At 42.3% G+C, this 25,022-nt stretch overlaps 1 protein-coding gene across 11 annotated transcripts in view; it reads right to left on the minus strand.

Moving 5' to 3' along the window:
* Positions 1-3,195: 3,195 nt before the first annotated feature.
* The window catches only part of SEMA6D (semaphorin 6D), an 82,916-nt gene continuing 61,089 nt past the window's right edge, over positions 3,196-25,022 (minus strand). For 4 of the 11 annotated variants that reach the window (XM_055002339.1, XM_055002338.1, XM_055002343.1 and 1 more), the window contains exons 16-19: positions 24,349-24,440; positions 23,919-23,975; positions 12,020-12,190; positions 3,196-7,329 (exon numbers count right to left, since the gene is read on the minus strand). In XM_055002339.1, the coding sequence (XP_054858314.1) occupies positions 6,020-7,329; positions 12,020-12,190; positions 23,919-23,975; positions 24,349-24,440 (1,630 nt within the window). In that variant the 3' untranslated portion in view covers positions 3,196-6,019. The remainder of the gene's footprint in view (positions 7,330-12,019; positions 12,191-23,918; positions 23,976-24,348; positions 24,441-25,022) is intronic. The other 7 variants (XM_055002340.1, XM_055002346.1, XM_055002341.1 and 4 more) reach the window with 7 other exon arrangements.

The raw sequence follows: 25,022 nt of genomic DNA on the forward strand, positions 1-25,022 counted from the left end.
TGGCACATACACACACACACACCACACACACACATGCAGGACAAATGTTGCTATCAATCTAGTACCACTTGTTTTTGCCCCTTGGGTCATGACTGTTAAACTTATACATCAGAAAATAAGCATATTACTGCAAACCTACCTTATACTTCTAGTCATGTCTCCTATAAGGGATGCTGAACTTGAACTAATCCCACATTAGGATTCACTTGTTCACTTAATTTAACACTGATGTACCTACTTTGTTGTGTCAAAACTTCCATTTACACACATACACACATTCTCTCTCTCTCCATCACAGGGTTTAAGTTCCCCCTCTTCTCTTGCTAAAGATAAGATAGTGCTTTTCTAAGAAGAGCCAGGAAATTTGATCTCTGTGGTAGATTTTTGTTCTGCTTGAACAGTTGTGCCAGGAAAAGCAGCAACTGTTTAGTGAGACTTCTACAGCTGATGGCAGGCACCAGTCTACACCACACAAGTAACTTACAGAAGGGGTAGGGTAGGCATTTGCTGAGCTGGCCTAGAGGGCGCTGGGTGAGCTCCACGTAAATGATGTCCCTTGCTTACGCTGATCGTGAGATGCCCATTTTGCCAACTCAAGGCTGAAAATTCTACAGTGGAAGCTGTTGACCCTCTGATGAAGTATCCTCTCATTCCATAAATAAAGTTGTGTAGCTTCAGAAAGCACTCTCTAAAAACGACAACACAGGTCTGAACACATTTCACTTCAGGCATGGTACAGATATCCCAGTTTATCCGTCTGGTCCGGGATTGTGTATAATCTCACTTTTGAGGGGAATACTGCACAGATGTTCCCCTCGGGAAGCATCTGGGCCTCAGGGTATCTACTTTGCATGTTGAAAGTCCTGTGTTTCAATCCCCAGCAACTACAGTTAAAAGGACTTAGTTGGTAGGTGATGTGACCTTTTCCTGAGATGCTGGAGTCTGAGTAAATAATACTGCTCTTGATGGCCTGACGGTTTGACTTCCTATAAGAAAGCTTCATGTGTTCAATTCATCTCAAAAAGACCCTGTTCCCAGTCCAACATTCTAACCACAATACCACATTGGTCTCTGGTTTCTCCCACTAGTCTTTCATCACTTTCACCATGCGGTGAGGGTAACACTCCCTCCAGGCACAACCTGGCCAAAACAAGCATCCAATCGATGTTTTGACAATGATTAAATTTGTCTAATCCCCGCCCCCCCTGGAATAATCAGGCACTGTCAAGGTGGAAGAGGAGAAACCAGGTATTTGTTAGCTGAACCTGTTTTTCTCCCTCTTCCTTCTACTCTTTTGTTATGCTGCTTTTCTATTCCTTTTCTTCTGTTAAAAAAAAAGGGAAGGATGTTGCTGCTGGTAGTGGGAGCCATGTTAGGGCAAGAAACCCACTTGGGACTTGCAAATTGCATTTGGGGCCAGTTGTCAGATGCAAAGACTTGCTAGTTCCACAGGGGTTCTATCTGTGACAAGCTGCTCTAGCCAAATAGAGTGACCTGGTTCACAAGGAGTGGTCTTTTTTTACATCTCCTTTCTTACTGTTGCTCTACCATAACTACTGGTTGATGCAAGAGAAAGCCAAGGCAGTTGGGCCTTATTGTACTGCCACAGAATGGGTTATTAGGTAGCAGGTAGACTGTTATTGTGGTGGTAGCAGAGCCTTATATTAGGGAAGGCAGACTCTCTGGAGATGGTGTTGAGATAGTCCTTATTTTGGAAACATCCACTAGCTTTTTCCACCGGAGCAAATCAGAGTTTGAATTCCTCCATTTGGAGGGTGGATTTCAGGTCAGCTTTTCACCAGAACTGATTTTGTCATTCCATAGTGGACATCAAAGGGAGCCGAGTTGTCTGAAGGCATCTAGCAACTAACGGGCATGTTAGATTTCCCCAGTTTGCTTGAAACTTAATTAAAAGGTTATTTGTATATAGGAACTGATATTCCAGGCCCCTTCTGATTGCTACCAGTTCCTTTGATCTTTTATATTCGTTTCAGGACTCCAATGGTTGACTGTTCACCCTTCGTTTCTCAAAAGGTGGTGTGTCATTATCAGGCTGTGTGGCAAATGGAACCTGTGTGCAATTGTAAAGCTTCAGGGTACTCAGCAGTGGAGATGAGGGCATGGCTCTCTGGCTTTGCATAACAGATATGTTAAAGAAAAAACTGGGCTGCTCTCCCCTTCTTGTGTAAGAGAACAGACAATCATTTATGTGACGAGTCTAAGCACCCAACTCGGGTGGAAACGATAGGAAGATCTGACAGCTACATAAGAAGAGCCGTGAACAGGGCTGGTTTCCCTACAGTAATATTGATATCCAGTGAACCTGTTATCTCCGATTCTCGGAAATGAGCCTTGGCCAGCTTCTAACATTCACCCTCAATTCAAGATGAGCACTTCAGCCTGTATTTCTGCTGGGGCTCAAATTGTACATGCAAGGTGCCCTGTCAACCAAATGTCCTAGGAGGTTTTCAGGTGGGTAGCCATGTTGGTCAGCTGTAGAAGAGCAAGATTTGAGTCCGGTGGCAACTTAAAGACCAACAAGATTTTCAGGGTATAAGCTTTCAAGAGTCAACCTCATGAAAAAACCTGCACAAGTACAAACTGATATTATCTTCCGTACCATTGTACCTTTGCACCCTGACTCCTTTCTTTGAAAAACCCTCCCACCTCCTCAGTGGGATATAAAAGCTCAGGGATCTCTATTCCTACTTGTATCTAATGAAGGGAGATTTGACTCTCAGGAGCTTATAATTCTGAAAATCTTATTGGTTTTTAAGGTGCTTCTGGACTTGAATCTTGATGTCCTAGGATGCTTTTGATTGTTGGAGAAGCAAGGGGCAGGCAAGAGGGACTCTCTTCCCACTTGCTATCAGAATACTTGTTGATGGTTGACGCTGCCGCTGCCAAAAAGTAAGGAGTGAGTAGGAAAAGAATAAGGACAAGGAGGAGGAAGAGGAAGGAACCCATTGAAGCTTCAAGGGGCTCTGAACAAGCTATTTGCCAGTTCTTTGGTGGCAAACACTTGGCTTTCTTGAACCTCCTTCTGAATGGAACTCAGGGTGATGTTGATCTACATTGTACAGGTGTTGTGGTCTTAGCATTAGAATATGCAATTTTCTGTTCATTCCCATATGAAATACTTTAGTGGGATTGTGTCCATTGTTTCTCTACGCGCGATCAAGAGAGATGTCCTGCTACAGCTGAATATTTTATTTTGACTTTACATGCGGTGTTAAAAACCCAAAGGACGTAATTATTTACACATCCACAATACAAGTTTACAAGATATCTATACATGTTAAAGTACTCTATAGACTGTATAGAGCAGCTTTCTTTCAGGGTTACTTTTTTTTTTATGCCGTACCATTAAAAAAGATACAATCTGCATTTACCTTTGCACAAATGGATAAAGCATTAAAAAAAAAAACCCAACACAAATTATAAATTAACAGAATAAAGACTATGTTGAATGTTAGAGATTTCAACATAAATACTGAGGAAAAACTCACATTACCATCTAACAAGGCAGCACAATGTTACAGAAAGTTATTTGGGTTCACATAGTAACACTTATGTTTCGGTTTCACACAAGTATGTATTATTAATTAATATTTGCAAAGTGAATTCAATTCAGTTTCATCATTTGATCCATTTTGTATGTTTGTTTAAAATTTAAATGATTAAACAGTTTTAGTTGCAAGACTGAAATGTTTTAAGAATGAACAATCCTAGGCCTTTTCACCCTGGACTATTTTTTGCAAGTTAAAAGGTCTTTGACGATCAACATATGGAATGGAAAAGGAGAAAAAAATCTACGTAGTAAGGGAAAGGGTCCCTTTTCTTCAGAAGCAAAAAATCTTTTTAAAAACTTGATACCTATGTGAAATCAATGCCTTGGGTTGAAATTGCTTGTTTGAATGGTCCACGAATGTTATGCTATGATGATGGTAACATTCAGCAAGCAACTGCTGGGGCATCATTTGCGTGCTAAAAAAATCACCATCTGTGATAAAGATCAGCTGCAAATGTATACGGCAGATACTAACTCAATAGCTTATGTAATTTCAGCAGGTGTTCCATTACCCTAGAAAATCTCATATGATTTCACATTATAACTGTTTGATCCTTAAGCGGTTTAGGGTGGAATGTCTGACATGTAAGGTTGATTTAATGTTGCTGTCTCCTTGGCTTATAGGCGGCGTTGTTAATTAATTGTTCTTGTGGGGATAGTTCCCCCACAGTCCCCCCCTTGTAGCTTTCATTTTTTGGATATTACTGAGAGATCTTATCGCTGGTACTCGGGGAAAACAGGATGCACCTAGAACACTTGACAGAATTTTAGTCTTACATTTCTTTTTTTATCATTTGCATGAATAAGGCACAAAATGCACAGATCCAGGTAAACTCACATGTAGTATTTACAGAATATTGTCATTACCAGCATGACTCCAGAGAAACCACAAGCAAAATGACTGTGCTACTCTCAATTTTTTTTTTTTTACAGATGCACCTTGCCAAAGCCAATTGGGTGTATCTTCCTTTCTGCTGCAAAAAGGGGCTGCATTATAGGATGGCACATACTTCTGCTTATCCTTTTCCCCCCATAAACTCATTCCTAATGTATGTTCCATCGCCGAAGATTCTCAAAGCATAAGGAAGGCTTCCTTGAGAGTGTGAGCTGTTGATGGAGATTGAAGGAGGCACAATTCCCTTCTCACTCCACCTTGAATCCTGATTTTTGTACATGGGATGACGCTAAGAGAGAAGATTCTGGATCTGCCATTCTTAGCCAAAGAGATACAGGTGGATACTTCTCTGACTGTATAGTTCAAACAGTGCTGTGGGGCAATGATACAATCTCTATACACTGGAACAGTGTTTCGTAAGGGGGGGATCTCTCTTGCCTGGGAATACCACGCTACCTTTCTCATTGCTTTTCTTGGAGCCATGTCTGTCTTGTGGCTTGTTTGCGGTATGTGAGTGTGTGTGGTCTTAACCTAATTTTGTTTTTGACTTGGGGAAGGCTCTCTGTGACCAGAATTAAGAACCCCTGCATTGGTTGAAGACTAGCAAGAACAGCTGCTATTCATGTTCAACACCAGGTTGGATTGAAGGACTGGTTTTTTACCATGGTCAACCCTTCCAAAATGCTACATGTGAAACTTGAAAATCTTGACTGCCATAGCAGCATTATTTAGCATGAGGATGTTTGTGCTGTTTTTGACAGTTCTGGGGTTTAGTCATGTACACAAATCTGACAGCCCCAGAGCCTCCCACAGTAGATAATGCAATGAACCCCCATGCACTCCACAAGAGCCAGAGCCATTTGTTGTTCACTGATGCTCAGTGTAAACAATTCTGTACGTTTAGAAGATGCAGCGAGACTGAATGCCTTGTGTCTGTGACTCACTCACGCGCACACACATTCATGCACACACAGTTTTATCTGCGCCATAAACAAAATACCATCATCCCATGGAGGAAAAAAAATGCTACACTTGGACTAGAGACCGAAGATCAGCAAGTTGCTTACTAACCCACACACTTGTTGAGACGTTATCGTTTTCTGACATTTGTGCAAGAGGCAAGGCGAATGCATACATATTAAAATGTTCACATTTCATGGGAAGACTACGCATTATGGCAGTCTCAAATGAACCCCATTTTAATTTTTTTTCAAGTATTTGCTCACCAATCTCTCTTTTTTATGTCTTTCTTCCCCAAGTACTTGGAACAGCTCTTTCAAAAGGTCAATGCGTCCCTTCCCCATTGTGCTACATGTCTCCTCTGCTCCAAACAAAAGAAATGTAATGGCCAGCACCTTCCTTTGTTTTTTTTTAAAAACCTGTCGAGCAAGTCAAGTCTTGCTTGAAGCCAGACGTATGGCAAAACAAGATGGCGCCAGAGTTAAAGACAGCTTCTTTGGCTGCTTGCTCTATTTTTTGAGGACAAGCAAGTCTCTGCCTTAACATCTGTCCCTCGACATTGTCCCACACTCTTTAAAGAGAAAATGCAAGTCTTAGTAGCTGTACTTGTTCAGTGGTCTGACTGAAGGTGTCTGAGGAACGAAAGAGGGTTTGGGTGGCACATCGGGTTTTAGGGAGGGCGTCCTCTTTACTCCTGTCCGAGGAAGCGTTCCATTGCTTGTGTAACTGCTTTGCCTGGATAAGGAAGGCTGTAGATGTACGCTCACTGGAGTCCCTTGCATGTAGTCCATTTTTGTTCCCGTAGTAGGAGGCATGTATCCTCCGCGATTAATACTAGGCTGCCTGGATAGCAGCACGCCATTGGGCGAGTTTAAGTTTTTAGGAAGGGCTGATATAGAATGCCTCTGTGATGAATTTTTGTGATAGCCCCTTTGTCTTTCTAAAGAGGTCATTGGTGCTGCGGGTGTGGTGGGGACATCCACCCGTTTTGTTGGACTGTTTCGTGGAAGGGTGGATGGAGGAGAATACAATGATGCTTCTCTGTTAGGGACTTTAGGAGGAATCTCTGACATATTCCCCATGGGATCAAGCATTAAAGTCTGGTGAGACACTTGGAGGTCCCCCATAATGGCTTTGGGGTTATTCGGTGTTTCGTTCAAATGTTTCAGGAAATCGTTCAAGGTATTCCTGGAATCGACGGACCTTCTGTGGTCTCTTTTGCTTGATGATTTTGTAAGCGGGTGGTCCATGTTCTGCATCTTTTTGTCTGCTTTGTGTGCGTTAGAATTTGAGAAGGACATATTGTAATCGTGGGTAGCGTTTGGAAGGACAATGGCACTTGGGATGTGTCCGTGACTTAAAGGGGAATGGGGTGGAGGACTGGATGGAAAAAACTGAGGGCTCTTCAGAGGGGCTTCTTTCCGAGAAGCACTGAGATTGTTTTGTGCTTTGTCCAACTGACTTTTCATAGACTGCAATGTCTTTTGCTGCAGCACCGGTGTGGATTCCGGAGTCGGAAGAGCCGCCAGTTCTGGAGGCTGGCCTCTGTGGTCCACCACCATCATCATCGACTTTGTATCGCCTGCTGGTGGCAGCTCTTTTCTGCTCATTAGCAGATTGGAATATAGCTTGGGCGAATCGATGTTTTGCTGATACTCCTTGACTGGGCTGTCGAAGAGCCCATTCAGTTTGGCGAAGCTGCCGCTTGAGTCTGTACAGGATTGAGCTGATTCGGCATCTTTGTGTATCTTTCTGGATTTCCTTATAAATATATCCCGGTAACAGTAGACAGCCACTCCTGCAATAAAGGCTCCCAGCAAGAATGCAGCAAAGACACAAGTAATCAGAACATTCATGTGCACCATTTGGTTGGAATCTCCCGACTGCACTTCCCATCTTACACCTACAACAAACACGTTATTAATAGATTAGAGCATATCCTTATGTGATCCATTCATAAAATAATACTTTGCCTGACTTAGGACTATCTTAAGCATACCTAACAGAAAGCAAGTGCCACGGCACTTAGAGCAACTCTGCATACTCTCTGGGCCCCTTGAATTTTGCTAACTTGCTAAATCTTACGGGGATTATCAAGAAGTCCATGTGCTGAATTCATCCTCCCCACCCCACAGTGCTTCTAGTATTTTTGATTTGACAGCCATTACAGTCACTGGTAGGTGGAGAGCCATATTCCAAGTCTTGGTTTTTCCACTACTTGTGGCAGGAGAGAGAGGGCTTGTCTGTCATCTACTCATACTCGCAACAGCTTGCTTGAAAAAGCAAGCAAGTCATAACAACATATGGTATTTTCTTGTTTTGACCTCTCTGGTCTTTGCTTTTTCTTGCTCTTCCCCTTTCAGTTGGAGGCAAGAGCAGCCACCATCAGAAAGGACAAGGCAAGAAAACCCTCCACGTGGAGATTTATTTCATTTGAAATGCGAGGCAATGCTGCAAACGGTTAGTGAATGGCGGTTCCAGCTTTTTTCTTGTGTAGGACAAGATGAACGCTGGACAAGGAGCATTCTAGCCCCACTACTTGTGATGGCTGTAATAATGGCAAACCACTACAAGTACAGGGAGCCTTTGATGGACAAAGTCCCTTGATAAGAGGACAAAGTGTGACCAGCACCTGTAAATTAGACTGGATGACTGAGCAGCATGTCTAGCAAAACTATATCCTGTCAATCTATTTTCCCTCTCTGTTTCTGACTTCAAACCCTTTTAAGGCTTGCAAACAATAGCTTGTATGTTATTAATATTAACGATTTCTGCTGGAAAATTGAGGTTAGAAGGTGTTACTCTGCTAGACTGCAATTAATAACTCATGGAAGAATTTCTCTTTCCATTTCCTACCTGACTCATAAATCAGAATCAAAAGTGAGATAGGATTATGCAAATATTGTTTAAAAATGAATAATGCTCATATTGTGTCATTATAACCATGTTATTCCCCCCCACCCCCCATAAATGCTTTCAGTCTTTGCTGTTTTAGGAGTGTTTTTTTAAAAAAAAATTAAAATTATCCATGTATTTCTTTCATTTCCAATACTTTATCCAGTAATGACCATTTACAATAGAATGCCATTTAAAAACCATACAGCTGATGAGCTATTAGTATTTTTATAATATAAAATATATTTGATTTAGATTTAGAAGAGGAACAAATGCAGAGTTAATTTTGCAATGCACATGTTAATGTCAGAGCTTACATATTCTCCACCCCCACGACAGTGTTCATTTTTTTAGAGCAACCACAGACATCGTGCTGTTAAGATAATGTTAGTTTGGCAAAAAGCATCTAATTGTGTTATTTGCACAGAGGGGAAGTAAAGCCGAAGAAGAGTGTTATATTCTTTTTTCTTTATTATTTTTTTTGTCCTATGTGTTAGATGATGAGGCCTTTGATCCGTCAAATGTTCAGGGTTATTGGTTTTTATGGCACAGTGCGGAAGAGAAAAAGGAGAAAAAGCGCTAACAAGAATTCCAACAAGGAGTGTCACAGAGCATGAGCAAACCCTGACACAAGTGGACAGATTTTAAAGGACAATCAAGCAGGTAATGACACTGGAAACAAATTACTAATGCACAGCCATAATGGCCGAAAGGAAACCTGATATGTTTCAGTGAGTAAGAAAATGCAAAAGGGGACTGCTGATTTCTGATTTCCAACTCTTAAAAAAGTTTGTGTGTGTGTGCATGTGTAGGTGGGCCATGCAAATGTGTTCTGTCCACTGAGCGAGGTGCAAAATGAATGACCCAGCCAACGTGAAGTGGGGGAGAGCAAAGCCTCCCTGTTCAGCCATGAGATTCTCTGAGCAACCCTCATCCAGTAGCTCTTTCAGTTTAGCTCGTCTCATAGACCAGTTGTAAGGGTACAATGGAAATAACTTACAGCAGATTGGTTAGGCCAAGATCCAAACTACAAGTGATGCCTTACACAGGTTGGACACTTGTCAGCTTACCTCAAGTTTTGATGGGAAATGTAGGCATCCTGGTTTTACAGCTTGGCTCTCCATTACAGCTGCAAGATCAGGATGCCTACATTTCCCATCAAAACTTGAGGGAAGCTGACTAGTGTCCAACCTGCGTCAGGCGTCACTTGTAGCTTGGCTCCAAGAGAGTGACCCATGATATCACCCTAAGCACAGTTTATGCCCTTCTGAGGCTTAACGCAGTTGACAGGGATCCAGTCCCAGCTTTCCTCCACTTTGGCACTCAAAAGGCAGAACTATTACCCTTGTGAGAGGCAATATTTTAAGCAGCAAGCAAAACCATGCAGAAGCTATTGTAAAAGCAACTTTGATGGTTTTTTTCATAGTTACACAGAGCAGGCTGCCAGTCAGCTAATCAGCTGATCAGCTTCATGTTCCTATCCGAGTCTCGCCTGTCAGCTGTACCACTGGCATGATGGTATAGGAATCTGTTAGTCCAGCTGAAACTCTTATTAGGGGCAGAGAGTGGGGAACCAGGAGCAACTTAAATGCTAGCAAAGGTCTAATTAATTTTATTCTGCTAATTCGTACATGTTTTCCTGCTGGTTTATTGTTTTTACTTTTTAATACCATTTTAAGCTTGAGAGAAGTTGCCCTGGGAATCCAGTACAGGATGGAAGGGCGTGGTAGAAACATTTTAAATGAATCCTATCTTTATGTTTTTCAGCTGTGAAAATGCCTTTTTCCATATTCCTCTGGTGCAGAGTTTGGCTCCCCTACCTTGACTGAGGTTGAACTGGACATGTGGATGTTCACCACAGTCACAATACTAGACCACTGTAAGCCTGCTGTACATGGGTCTGTCCTTGAAGACAGTGTGGAAACTTCAGTTTTTGCAAAATGAGGCAGCTCGATGATTATCAGGAGCAAGACAGAATGATTACATTACACCAATCTTGCAGTCACTTCATTTGTCTGCTGATTAGTTTCTGGAATCAATTTAAGAAACTTTCACAGCTTGCAACCAACATAGCCTGGGGTTGTCTCTCCCTGTGTCAGCTCCATTCACTTGGACAGTTTTTTGAACACCCCAGCCTACATAAAATCCAATCTGTCACAACCCATGCTTGGGCCTTTTTTGGTGTTAGCTCCTGCATGGTGGAATGACCAACCAGAAAAAGCAAGACCCCCCCCCCCAGTGCTTCTTTCCTTCCATAAACTGCAAAACAGAACTTTAAGGAAGGTCTTTGGGTAAAATGGATTGCTTTTTTTTTACTACTGTTTTTACAGATATTTTATCATTTATTTGTTTTAAATGTTTTAATTTGTGATCTGCCTTGAGTGTTTTTGAGAAAGGAAAGCTATACAGGCTGCAAAATTAATTCGCTAGCCTACAAAAGATTTATGCCCCGCCCAGTACTCTTGTACTAAAATGCATGATGTGTTTTGCTGCCACAGATGAACATGGCCACTCTTGCATGGTTTCCTGCAAGACCATGCAGTTGTTCCATGGTTCCACTGGTTAATCAAACCAGTGATGGGCTAGCCTGGGGGTGGACAGTCCAGCTTGTTATACCTTCTGCATTATGTTAGACCCTGTGGCTCAATGTCAGAGTGCATGCTTTGCATGCAAAAGGTCCCCATGTTTGATCCTTGGCATCTCCAATTTTTTTAAAAAAGCAGCTCAGGTAGCAGCACTCCTGGTTGAGACACCGCAGAGCCCACTAACACTCAGAAGCGAGTCGGACTTTTTAAAGAGTAGATTGAAGCTAGATGGCTGTATGCATTTGTTACACACACACAGGATTTTTTAAAAGGAGCGGAGAGACATTCACTGAGGTGTGACCCCAGGTCCACTTTGTTCCTCATCCTGACCCCCCCCCCACCTTTGCTTAAACAAGGACAAACTCTGTGCTTGCACCTTTCAGTTCTCCACTCAGGCAACAGGGTCGTAAAGCAGTGTTCCCGCTAATGGGAGTACGTGAGCAATTGCTCACAGATTCCAACTCCTCCACTCACAGATTCTCGGCTGTAGCTCACAGGTATTAACTCTCAGAGCGGGACCACAAGTGACGCCTGACACAGGTTGGACACTTGTCAGCTTCCCTCAAGTTTTGATGGGAAATGTAGGCAGCTTGGCGGAATGTTGGACAAGTGACAGTTGAAAAGTCCATTGGACAGCAGTCAGAGAGCCAAGCTGCAAGACCAGGACGCCCACATTTCCCATCAAAACTTGAGGGAAGCTGACAAGTGTCCAACCTGTGTCAGGCGTCACTTGTGGTCCCGCTCTCAGGTGGCCCTGCACTCCCCCTGCAGATTAATTTAGTTTGATATTTTGAATCCATGTTTGAATAACGGCTTGAATTGTCACTTCTAAGCGAGAAACAATACAAATTAGTTTGTACTTTATGTTTGTATGTTTTGTATGTTTGTAGAATGAAATAATTTTTTTTTTTAAAAAAGGTGCGCTCAAAACTTTAATGAAAGTTGTTGTTTCGGCTCATAAAGTAGTTTTTTAGCTCACCACACTGCACAGCTTAGGGGGAACATTGGTTGTAAGCATGCAACAGATAGCAAGCATTTGAACAGAATCTTTAAAGCCGCTGAAGCTATCAGGTTTCCTTTCGACCGTTAATATATTCCCTGATTAGGCCTTACCCTTCGGGACACCTGATAATGGATCAGAGTAATCAGAAGTGTTTGGGTCATCTTGAGCTACAAATTTCCGAGAGCCAGTCACTTTAGGTTTCCAGGAACCAATCACTTTAGGAGAGATAACAGGGCTACTTCCCACTGTGGTAATAGAGGCTGAGGAGGAGAACGCCATGTCTGTGGTGGCAAACAGATTGGTATTAATGTGTATTGCAGTCCTTTGTTGCGTTTAAATTTTTTTTTTCTGTTAAAGCCTCACTGATTGGTGGTGTTGTTCAACCACTGCTAAATTACATTTCGGACAGGCTGCTTAATGGGAAAAACGTACCGCGACCGGTGCTTTTTGCAAACGCGTGCTGCGTGTTTGCTAAAAGCAATCAGATCGGGAAAAGCAGTTATAAGAAATGTCTTTGATGCAAGTTTACAGATGCAAGTCAAAGGCTGTGGCACGGAATCGGCACTGATAGAAAGGAGGGCAGAGGACGTAGGTGGAACTCGAGGATAGCTTTCAAGTCACATGTAAAGAGTATCAATGCTCAGAGCTTTTGAGACCCTGTAGGGCATTGTGGGCTGTGCAAATAATCCAACGAGGCTACGGGTCTTCATTTCTTATACCCCTCTGGAGAATTGCTTAATAATGAGATGTAATAGTTTGAACAGGCATAGAGGCCAGCAATTGCCATTTCAGTGCTGTACCACGTGCCGGACACCGTAACAGTGCCCATTTCTACTGCAGCAGCCCTTTTGTGGAAATGAGCCAGTGATCAGAAACCTGTTGTGTGTGTTAGAGAGACAGGGGGAGATCTTTCTTTTTTTCTTTCTTCCCCTCTCTCAATCCCTCTTGCAGCCTTTTCTCTCCGCAGTTGAGAAACTTCCGCTTGTGCAGAATGGCACAGCTCAATTATTATCAAAAACAAGCAAGCGGAATAATCATATTGCATCAATCTTGCATTTACCCTGTTCTTTAACAACAACCACAACATTCGACTTATATATTGCCCTTCAGGACAACTTAATGCCCACTCAGAGTGGTTTACAAAGTATGTCATTATTATCCCCACATCAATAATCACCCTGTGAGGTGGGGTAGGGCTGAGAGAGCTCTGAAAGAGCTGTGACTGACCCTAGGGCACCCAGCTGGCTTTAAGTGGAGGCATGGGGAATTGAACTCAGTTCTCCAGATTAGAGTCTTGCGTTCTTAACCACTACACCAAACTGGCTCTCGGTGTAGAGTTTACTCTCTATCACCGTCTTCTTTCTCTACCACTGTCTGCCTATCACCTCTTTTTCTATCCCTTTCTCTATATCCCCCTCTACCTTTATCTTCCTCTCCCTTCTTTCTATCCCACTCTCCCTCTCTCAAGGGAAGTAGAGAGGGGTCTACAGAGAGAGAGAGAGAAAGAGAGAGAGAGAGTGAATAGGATGAAGAGACTGTAATAGAGAGAGGAAGAGAGGGATGATAATGTGAAAGAGATGGAGAGGAAAGAGACGGAAAGAGAGAAGGGGGGAAGGAATAGAAAGGGTTGAGGGATAGAAAAAGATTGTGTGGTGTTGGTGTGTTGGACAAAGATCTGGAAGACCTAGGTTCCCACACCGCTATGGAAACTTGCTGGGTAACCTTAGACCAGTTACACTGTCCCTAACCTAACTACAGAGTTGTAAAGCAAAAACAGAAGAGAGAAGAGAGAGATGTAAGCTGCTCTAGGTCCCCACTGGGAGAAAGGCAGGGCATATATGAAGTGCATAAAACAAACAAACAAACAAACAAACAAACAAACAAACAAACAAACAAACAAACAAACAAACAAACAAACAAACAAACAAACAAACACATAGTGTTGGATCAAATGGGGTTGGGAAATCTTCAGGAGATTTCTGAAGTAACTGACTGCTGGCAGGTCCTAGAACCTGCCTGTTCTACAGTTGTGACTAACAACACTAGCAATCCATTTAAGTGTAAAAGCAAAGCAAAGTGCAAAACGGTAAGACAGAGCCCAGGCAGAAGTAGAATTCAGCATGCGCCACTTGCACCTCTCAAGGGGGTGCATGATTTGGCTTGAGAAATCCAGAAGCAGAAACATTTGCTGCCTAGAATAATCGGCAGCAGATGAGACAAAGGTTGCAAGTGGCAGTGTTGGTTGGTCTGCAGACCAAATTCCAAAAGTCGTGCTGTTTTGATCGGGACCGACCAAAATACCACAAAGCGCAGGGTGCAAACTCTCAAGTTCTCTAGGAACCCCCAAGCTAAGTCTGCTCTATATTTTCCCCAGCCCCTGAAAGTGTAAAAGTTCTACCATTGTAGTAAGCCATTCCCATTCATATGCCATCACCCCAGCCTCTGCTAACTGTTCCCTTTATCTGGTTGTTTAAGTTTGGAAGCAAGTAATATATGATAGAATGTCATGACTCAATTCCTGCTCCGTCACTGCTTCCTTAAAACCTTTGTTCAGGTTGGCAGCCATGTTGGTCAGTGGTAGAAGAGCAAAATTCAAGTCCAGTGGCACTTTAAAAACCAACAAGATTTCCAAAGTGTAAGCTTTTTGAGAATCAAAGCTCCCCTAGTCCGATACCAAGGCTTGAAGGGAGCTTTGACTCTTGAAAGCTTGTATCTTAGAAATTTTGTTGGCCTTTATTATAGGTCATTGGCGTTACTAGAGGTCATTCTCTGAAATTTCCTATTAGTCCAGGGATTACTGTAGGTCATTGGGGTTACTAGAGGACATTCTCTTAAATTTCCTTAGTCCAGGGGTTACTATAGGTCACTGGGGTTACTGGAGGTCATTCTCTGAAATTTCCAATTAGCACTGGGGTTACTATAGGTTATTGGGGTTACTGGAGGACATTCCAATTAGCATTGGGGTTACTAGAGGTCACTGGGGTTACTAGAGGTCAATTTCTGAAATTTCCAATCAACACTGGGGTTACTATAGGTCATTGGGGTTACTGGAGGTCATTCTCTGAATTTTCCAATTAGTCTAGAGGTTACTGTAGGTCATTTGGGTTAGTAGAGGCCATTCTCTGAAATTTCCAATTAGCATCGGGGTTACTATAGGTCATTGGGGTTACTAGAGGTCATTCTCTGAAATTTCCAATTAGCACTGGGGTTACTATAGGTCATTGGGGTTACTAGAGGCCATTCTCTGAAATTTCCAATTAGCATCGGGGTTACTATAGGTCACTGGGGTTACTAGAGGTCAATTTCTGAAATTTCCAATCAACACTGGGGTTACTATAGGTCATTGGGGTTACTGGAGGTCATTCTCTGAATTTTCCAATTAACACTGGGGTTACTATAGGTCATTGGGGTGATTGGAGGTCATTCTTTGAAATTTCCAATTAGCATCGGGGTTACTATAGGTCATTGGGGTTACTAGAGGTCATTCTCTGAAATTTCCAATTAGCACTGGGGTTACTATAGGTCATTGGGGTTACTAGAGGTCATTCTCTGAAATTTCCAATTAGCATCGGGGTTACTATAGGTCATTGGGGTGATTGGAGGTCATTCTCTGAAATTTCCAATTAGCATCAGGGTTACTATAGGTCACTGGGGTTACTAGAGGTCTCTTTCTGAAATTTCCAATCAACACTAGGGTTACTGTAGGTCACTGGGGTTACTAGAGGTCGTTCTCTGAATTTTCCAATTAGCTGAGGGGTTACTATAGGTCATTGGGCTTACTTGGGGTAATTCTCTGATAGTTTCAATCAGCTTTGGGATTATCATTTTGTTTACATGTGGTAACATGAGAGTTGTATGTGGTCAAATCGGCAGTGTAGCACTCCATTGGGCCCTGAGCTTTTCAGTAGAGTATTATGATTGTGTACATTTTCCCTGTGTTGAAGCTTATGCTTTCTGTGGAGTCGTTCGGTGCAGTTACTTCCCCACATTTGACCCTGCTCAGCAAACTCCTTGCTGCAACCATTCTGGATCACAGTGAAAAGTTTCTGGGAACAAACAGAATGCTGTTTCTCTGCAGCGGCACATTAAAAACAACAACAACAACAACAATAATAACAACATTTGATTTATATACTGCCCTTAACTTAATGCCCACTCAGACAACTGAGTGGGACAACTTAATGCCCACTCAGAGCGGTTTACAAAGTATGTTATTATTATCCCCACAACAAAACACCCTATGAGGTGGGTGGGGCTGAGAGAGCTCCAGAGAGCTGTGACTAGCCCAAGGTCACCCAGCTGGCTTTAAGTGGAGGAGTGGGGAATCAAACCCGGCTCTCCAGATTAGAGTCCTACCGCTCTTAACCACTACACCAAACTGGCTCTCTACATTCTAAACCCCGTCCCCCTAATTTCCCCATCATTTCCCAAGCTATGTGTTTGCCCAAGCTATCTTCCAACAGAAGCAGACATCCTTCAATAACCAAAACCTTTTCTCCTTTAGAGGATGCCTTTCACAACAAAATTCTTTCTCCACTGGAAGAAGTCTTAATGGAAGAGAGCCACAGAATCCCACTTGGCAGAAGGGAGTCAAAAGAGTCAACCCTTCAAAGAATATGCAAACACAAACAGAAAATGTCCCCAAGTTGTCATATCCATGTATAAAAGAGGAGACAAAATGTGTTTTGACACTACTGCCTTCATCAACGGTTAGTACTGTTATCATGTAAAAGAATCCTTATCAATAACTAATATGTACACATCGTTTACAGGGACTGAATAAGCTTCTTAGGTACTTGCAAGGTTTAATGCTCACAACGTACCCACAAAATCACATTATTAAAATCTGGTATAGATTAACTATGAATGACTCATCGAATCACATAAATAGACAAGGTGTTTTTAGCCATGTTGGTCTGAAAGTAAAATCCAAAAAGCCAGGAACACAATCCATATCCTTATATTAGCACCAACCTAATAAATAAATAATAGGACAAATCTAATAAATATATACATTGCACCCTGCTATGTGCACTTGAGTAGGTCCTAGGAAAACGAATTTTGTGGACTGTCATATAATCACCGCTACTTTGCATGTCTTTAGAAACTTGTTTGCAAAAACCTAAACATACAAATGAGAAAAAGTGATTACTTTGTATAACGGCCACTCAGTTAAAAAAAAAAATTAGATAAAAAAAGTTTTTTCCTTTAAATAGCTTTATTATGTTTTTGGTTAACCTGAAGATCGAGTTACCAAAAATTCCATGATAAATCCTCTTTGTTTAATTTTTAAAAATACAGGTTAAAAAAATTAGAATTCACTGAGTAGAACTGGGGCCGCTCAATCGCAATCTAACCTACCTCACATGGGCCGTTTCCACACGGTTTACCTTCCCTCGGAACGACCCGGAACATCGTGCAAAAAATGTGGAAGATCGCGTTTTCTCGCGAGAGATTTGCGCAACGTTGCACGACGCGCAAATCTCGCACGAGAAAACGCGATCTTCCGCGGTTTTTGCACGATGTTCCGGGTCATTCCGAGGGAACGTAAGCTGTGTGGAAACGGCCGTGGTTGCTGTTGGGAAAATAATATGAAGGAGAAGAGAACAATGTTGTAAATCACTTTGAATCTCTAGTGGAAAACAAAACAGGGAATAAATACAATTTACTAAGCACTACCTCAGCAGAACTACAATTCTTTCTAATCAGGCTAAGCAGCTATTACTAACTAACAAACAACTCATTAAGTTGAATGAAATTCCAAGAAAGTTACTTTCCAAGTTACCAAACAATTACAAGATACATTCTTACAGTACTAGAACAAGCCACCAGGAAGCCACCAGATTACCAAAACGGATGATACAAATTCAGTTTAGTGAAAAGAACACATGCTCCCAACAAGATCCCAGCCAGAAATGTAAGAATGGAAAAGCCCTAGCTCCTAAAGGGAGCCAAAAAGCTGAGGTCCTTCTATCCAGAATAAATTCATCTGTAGTGCACACCTGAAAGCCAGCTAAGGCACTGCATTGCTTAAGGATATACATACATCAATAACCACATATACCAAATAAGGCATTGTTACCTCTGAATCCAACCAACATGTCAGCAGGGGAAAAAAGAAATGAAACACCACCCAATGGCAAAATACTAGCTCCAGTGTTATGTTCTTGTAAGACAGTGACACCTTAAAGATTGTCCGCGGTTTTTGCACGATATTCCAGGTCGTTCTGAGAGAAGGTAAGCAGTGTGAAAATGGCCAGTATTTTGTCAACAATCAGCTTTCTTGAATCAAAGCTCACTCTGACTCACAAAAGCTCCCGCCGAAATAAATATTGTTAGTCTTTGCCTCTGGTCTTCTGTGTTGTTCAGCCACAAGAATCTAACATGACTACCCCTCTAGAATTTCGTAAGTCTGCTATGCAATCTAAATATTCATTCAAGCCCACAGGCACCAATGTTCAGAAAACTCCATTCGTCAAACACTGCTTTGAAGCATGCAGAATATCTATGATTCAGGACTGTTAGTACCTTCAGCAATATACTGCCTTCCCTGCTTTTCAGATATGCCCCCCAGGTGAATTTATTCTTGATAGAAAGAGTTTGACCTTTTGGTTCTCTGCAAGAGCCAGGGCTTTCCCATTTTTACATTTCTGGCTGGGATCTTGTTGGAACCACATTCTGTTTGACTGAGTTTGTTTTGTATCATTCATTTTAGTAAGTTGTTGCTTTTCTAATAGCTTTTTCTGGCATTCTCAGACTGCACTTGATGATTGCTTGGTAACTTTGAGAAGGGTACATTTACTTAAATATCAGCCAGACTAATGAACTGTTTAACGGTTAGTAATAAGTTTTTAACCTGCTTACAACTTGATAGATACATTGATGTAGCTGTAGCTTTATAAGTCCTAACTGTGTGTGTTTAAATCTGTATTTTTAGGTAAGAAGCTTTGCCAGGAGAATTCACCTCATTTTTTAAAATAACTGTGCCTTTATTTGATCATCAATTAAGTTATAGGATGGTTAGTAAAAACTTAATTTTGCTAAAAAGAATCTTTTGAGTGGCAATTTTATAGTCTCGGGGCTTTTTTTCAGCTGGAACGCAGTGGAACGGAGTTCCGGAACCTCTTGAAAATGGTCACATGGCTGGTGGCCCCGCCCCCTGATCTCCAGACAGAGGGGAGTTGAGATTGCCTTCCATGCTGGCAGCGCGTAGGGCAATCTCAACTCCCCTCTGTCTGGAGATCGGGGCAGGGCCACCAGCCATGTGACCATTTTCTCCGAGGGCAACCCACTGAGTTCCACCACCTCTTTTCCCAGAAAAAAAGCCCTGTATAGTCTCATTTGTATATTTAGGTTTTTGCAAGTGTCTTCAGGACACACAACCTGGGCATGACCGTCATTCACAGTTAACCAATACCAACTTTTGATAGTTTAATTTTGTGTGATCTTTGTGAATGTTTAAACATTGTGAAGTACCTACTAAGCTTATTTTCCCCCTGTAAATGGTCTGTATACTTATTATTGATAAAAGATAAGTTATTGATCGATTGATTGTCTTCTTCCCCAATGGGTGTCCAAAGAAGCTTACATTGTTCTCCTTTTCCTCCATTGTCAGATGCATCTGACGAAGAGAGCTGTGGTTCTCGAAAGCTTATGCTACGATAAAGTTGGTTAGTTTTAAAGGTACTACTGGACTCTTTACTGTTTTGCAACTACAGACTAACACCGCTAACTCCTTTGGACCTGTGATGTAGGTTAGGTTTAGGCAGAGAGAGTGTGACTGGCCCAAGCAAGTTTCCCGGGCAGAGCAAGGATTGGGTGTCCCAGAACCTAGTCTGACAGTCTAACCATGATACTACACTGGCTCTTTGAATACAGTCTGATCACTGATTGGGCTGATCACTGATTGGACTGATCACTGGTGAAGGTGATGATACCAAAATAACATCTGGTTTCTGGTTTCTATGGACTGTTCTGCCCAGGCTATCTTTTGATATCTTGTGTTTGGTTTTTTGCATATTCATTACACAATATTAATTTAAATTCTTATGATTTATTTGTTCCAAACTTAGGCTTGCCATGAATCCATTCCCCCACCCCCTCAAACTTTTTCTTGTTTTCTGTGTTGGCTGCAGAGTTTATTTCCTCCCCTTTCTAAAGTACTGAAAACACATTCCCATTAGACTATTTTTTTTCATTTAGGGTGGGGGGAAACCCCATTTTACATATATGGTGTGTGGAGTGAGCTATTTCAGCATTTAAAAAACCCAGAGAGAGAGAGAGAGAGAGAGAGAGAGAGAGAGAGAGAGAGAGAGAGAGAGAGAGAGAGAGAGAGAGAGATGAAAAAAGAAACCCTGCCCTCAAGTCATAGTTGACTTACGGCAAGAGATTAACAGAAGCGCAAACCTGGTCTTCGCTGGAGGCCTCTTGTCCAATTACTAACCATGTAAAATTACTTGTAGAGAAGGCTTTCCCAAGAGATATTTGGGTACCAAAGGAAGAGTTTCAGCCATATTAAGTACTGTGAATACAACCTAGACAGCTAACTACAGCTAACAGTGGAATCTTTAAGCAGAATTTCACTGTCTAAGTCCATTCAAATCAATGGGCTTAGGAGGGTTTAACTAAGGCTTAGGATAGCTCTTTGCGTCCAACTCTAATAAAACGTATAGTACAGTTTTTACTGAGTGCAGTGGAGCCAACTTCTAATTAAGTGTTGCAGGATTACAGTTGTCAAAGTTTATCTCTTGTGTTTTAGTGCCTACTGTCTCAACAGGATCTAATGGCAACTGAGTTTCTCTGGTTCCACTTGCTCTCATTAACTATCCTGGAGGTGCAAGCGCTTTTTTTTCTGGGAAAAGAGGTGGCGGAACTCAGTGGGTTGCCCTCGGAGAAAATGGTCACATGGCTGGTGGCCCCGGCCCCTGATCTCTGGACAGAGGGGAGTTTAGATTGCCCTCCGCGGTGCTCAGCGGCGCAGAGGGCAATCTAAACTCCCCTCTGTCTGGAGATCAGGGGGTGGGGCCACCGGCCATGTGACCATTTTCAAGAGGTTCCGGAACTCCGTTCCCCCGCGTTCCCCCTGAATAAAAGCCCTGAGTATGGCCCAGATGGAAGCCTCTTGGTGCACACACTATGACTGATGTGGGCTGCTCAGTAGTCACTGCATTCTCTCAGTAAAATGGGCCGATCCTTTAAAGCGGATGCAATTTCCATATGCTACTTCCTATATTCTGTTCTGCATCTTTCTACACTGAGGATTGTATGCTTTGTGTCCACCAGCTTGAACTCACAACGGAAAGCCAGACACGTCCGCACAGGTTTACATGTCATACAGTTTTCTCCCAACACAATTTAGGGTGGGAGAATCTTCAGAAAGGTTTGGCCTGATACGACGTCATCTGTAAGGACGGCGAACTGAAACTACAGGATTTGTTTATAGAACTGGAGATGAAGTGGTAAAGCTTTGCATTCAATTTTCCTTTCACTGAATAAAATCGTTTATCGCCCCCCACCCCAGAAAAAATTACATAAGGCTGCAACCATAAGTACTTTCTAAGCTTAACTTCTGTAATTCTTTCAGGGAGCACCACCTCATATTTTTTGTGTTTTGTAAGCTTGGCTCCATTTTGGTTCAGTAATGACAGAACTGAGACACTCGCTCCCCTGTTAACCGAAAGAGCAAAAGGCCTATAATTTTTGTATTTGGGTGAGAACAGGGCAAAAATTTCACGGCCGTTTTCCCTCTTCCCCCACCCTTTCCTTCCCCGTTAGATCTTAGGCAAACAAATCTACCAAATGTTTGTAAATCAAACATGGTTCTCGTTTAGTTATGGAAGTGCAAATAGCATCAGACACCAAATCAAAGAAACGTGTTGCTCTGCTCCTGGAAGTATTGAAAAGCCTCTGAAAACTGTCACTGGTGGACGGAATTAATGAAATACCAGAAGGCAAATTTCAGCAAGAGCTCTCATTGAAGTCCAATATGGGATTTTGCCTTTTGAGTTCAAAAGAGCACCAGTCAAATCATTTAAGAGGGATTCAGAGGGGAAACCCCGACGAAGAGCAGAGCAGGAGAGTCGGCTTCCCACCCCAAACAAAGAATCCAAGTTTCTGCATAGCAGTCAGCTGGCTTGGGGAGATCCATCCTATTTACAATGCCTTTTACAGAGCTTGCATCTCTTGGTGAGAGTGTGCAAGTTTGCTGAGCTATACAGAGCTCTTCTTCAGGCAGAGTTAGCATTGGGTTAACCCAAGGGTTGCCAAGCTGGACACTAAACCAATATCTGTCTAACTGAAGAGTAAATCCCTGATTTAAACAAAATATGAAAAGGTATCACTGAAAGGGACCTCTGCTGAACTGAGGCAGGAGAGCTCTAGACTCCTGATGTGCCACTTGGAGGCAAAAAGATTTGAACCCCAACGTACCTTTTCTTCTATCAGCTTGCTTGAGATAGATGGTGTGGGTGGGGGGAGCTTTCTTACAGAGACCTGTCTTGTCTAAGAGGACCGTGGCAGGAACTCGCTTCTTCAGCTGCTCCTCCTAAGCTGTGGAATTCCGTCTCACAAAAGGGGAGGCTGCCACCATCTTTACAGGCTGTTCTTATTTAGGGAGGACCGCTGAGTTGATCTACTGACAGCACCCCGTCCTCTTTTTAATCTGTTATGTGACTGTTTGTATGAAGCCGTTTCTTTTTTTAAAAAAAATAAATGGCTTTATGTTTTATGATTATTGCCATGTTACCCAGTGCATCCCCGTTAAGGGAGTTGAAAGGCGATGTACAAGTTGTCACAATAAAGGAAATAAAAGGGAAACCCCTTCCCCTTTGTGGCCTGCTTGGGAGCATTTGACTGCCTCCAGCTAGACTAGGTGGACTCTGATTGGGCAGGGCTGCTTTTATGGGAACTCTAAGAGTTTATGTAGGTAAGAAAGATATTCAACAGCATACCATCTTACAATGACTTCAGGCACTGTTTTTAATGCCAACCGATCAAGCAGAATCTCAAGGACTCCCAGATAGCAATAATGTCGTCCCTCTCGCCAGTTTTGAGGTTACCGGTTACTGGAATAGAGGTCAGCAACACACGGCAGTACCTAAACTAGATGCTTCTTGGAAAACTGTTGTATAGTTTCTCCTTTCAAATATGGGGCCAAGAGATCAGGAACAGGAGAGAAAAGTTCACATGTGGGTAATTGGAAGACCTTCCCTTCCATGAAAAAGTCTATTGTGAGTTGATTGGTAATATCAAAAACGGCTGTATTTCATCTATACTTGAATCAAGAAGAGTTCTGTAATCCTAAGCAGGGGGAAATACCCTTATATACACTCTTTCCAACAGTTATAAAAGACAACATCCTACACCCAACACAGCTACAACTTTCAAGGCTTTCACATACGACGTGAAATGCTACCTAGCAGCACAAATGCATTTCCAAACCTTAAGGAAAATCTGTACATTCGCCTCCCCCCACCCAAAAACTTACCAAATACACACGGAGGAGGGAATAAAATGTGTATTTGCTTTATAAAGAATGGGAAGACACAAGAGAAGGAAGGAAATAGGCAGACTGGATCAAGCAACCGTCCAATGAAGTATAGTGGACAGACAGGCAACATTCATAGATGAGTGGGGATGGGGGAGGCAAAAGAGGAAAGGGAAGACCAAATGCTTAGTGGATGATCGTGCAGTGAAAATGTCACGTGATCAAGTTCTTCCGTTAATAAAAGATGCAACTCGATTAATAATGAGCTGTTAGCATGCAGCTATGCGGGGGTGAAGTGCCACACGAGAAAGTTCTGGCTGGACCCTGCCCATCCGTCGGAATATGAGTAAAAGCAGAAAAGCAAAAAATATGAAGAATTACCAACTGCACCAAAGGAAGGATTAAAAACCACAAAAGAAAAGAAAAAGAAAAGAAAAAGAAGAGGAGGCTGAAAATGCTGAACTAAAGGAAAGAAAAGATTCATTAATCGAAGGGGAGGAAAAAAACGATTTAAAAAAACTAACCAGATGTTGGATCGCCAAATATTTTGTAATCTGGTGTAGTTGTAGAAGGCAAAATTTCTAAAAGAATTAAAGGAACAAGTAATCAGTGAAAAGTAACCGAAAGGAAAACCAAAAAAGATTTTCGAAGCCTGAGCAACTGAAAAATTGAAAAATAAAGTACAATTGGTCACCCAAGAGGAAAAGGAAACAAAACAAAATTGGTTCAATATTTTTGCTTATAGACCCCAAACAATTGTGAAGGTCTGGAGGGGGAATGGCCAATAGCCTCCACCACCCAACATCAAGCAGCTCAGGTTTGTGCCAAATTGGTTTTACAGGAGAGAAGGGAGGGGGCGTGCTCAGTGCCATTAATGTGACATCCACACAAGAATGTGGCCCACAAACCAACTCATGCCACATTCTTGAGTCGGCAACCAGGACGGTAGCTTACCGTGGCAGTCCCCAAGTTGTGCCGTGTTGCCATATTCTACGTCTTGTTCATATCCTCCAACGCTGTGGTTGTATGAAACAAACAAAGACAACCTGCAATTAACAGCATTAGTTGGGAAACAAATGGATAATTGCCGTTGTTCCAAACAGTGTGAAGTCATTTCCCTCACCCCTATTTATCCAACACATTTTGTTCAGCACCTGGGAAACCAAAAGCGTACCTTGGACTCAAGAACATTTGACATAAAAAAGGTAGTTAGGGCTTTAATTTTAACAACTTTGACTTGGATCGTTAATTCGGCTACTGAGCAGTTGCTCTTATTGGTAATGATCTGCACAACTACAAGGAGGTTAAATTTAATAGTTGTTCTCCCTGACCAGGCACTGAGAGCTTTTTCAGAGGTTCTGCTTTCTTGTTTTGTGGCTGGCTATATATGACAGGGAGTGTGCGGCACAAAGATTGTGGATCTAACTTCTAAGGCGAGGGCCTTTTGCTCCATTTCTACTGGTCTATAACATCCATTGAAGAGAGTGGGGGGGGGGGGCGATGGATGGATTAAAAACCATCTGGATGAGGAGGCGAAGGATACGAACATTCGGCTGATAAATAATCTGAGGCTTCTAGAGCTGCCATCAACAGAGAAGTTTTCCGGAAACAGACAGGAGCTTTATGAC

Source organism: Eublepharis macularius, chromosome 18 (assembly GCF_028583425.1).
Source record: "Eublepharis macularius isolate TG4126 chromosome 18, MPM_Emac_v1.0, whole genome shotgun sequence".
Lineage (NCBI taxonomy): Eukaryota > Metazoa > Chordata > Lepidosauria > Squamata > Eublepharidae > Eublepharis > Eublepharis macularius.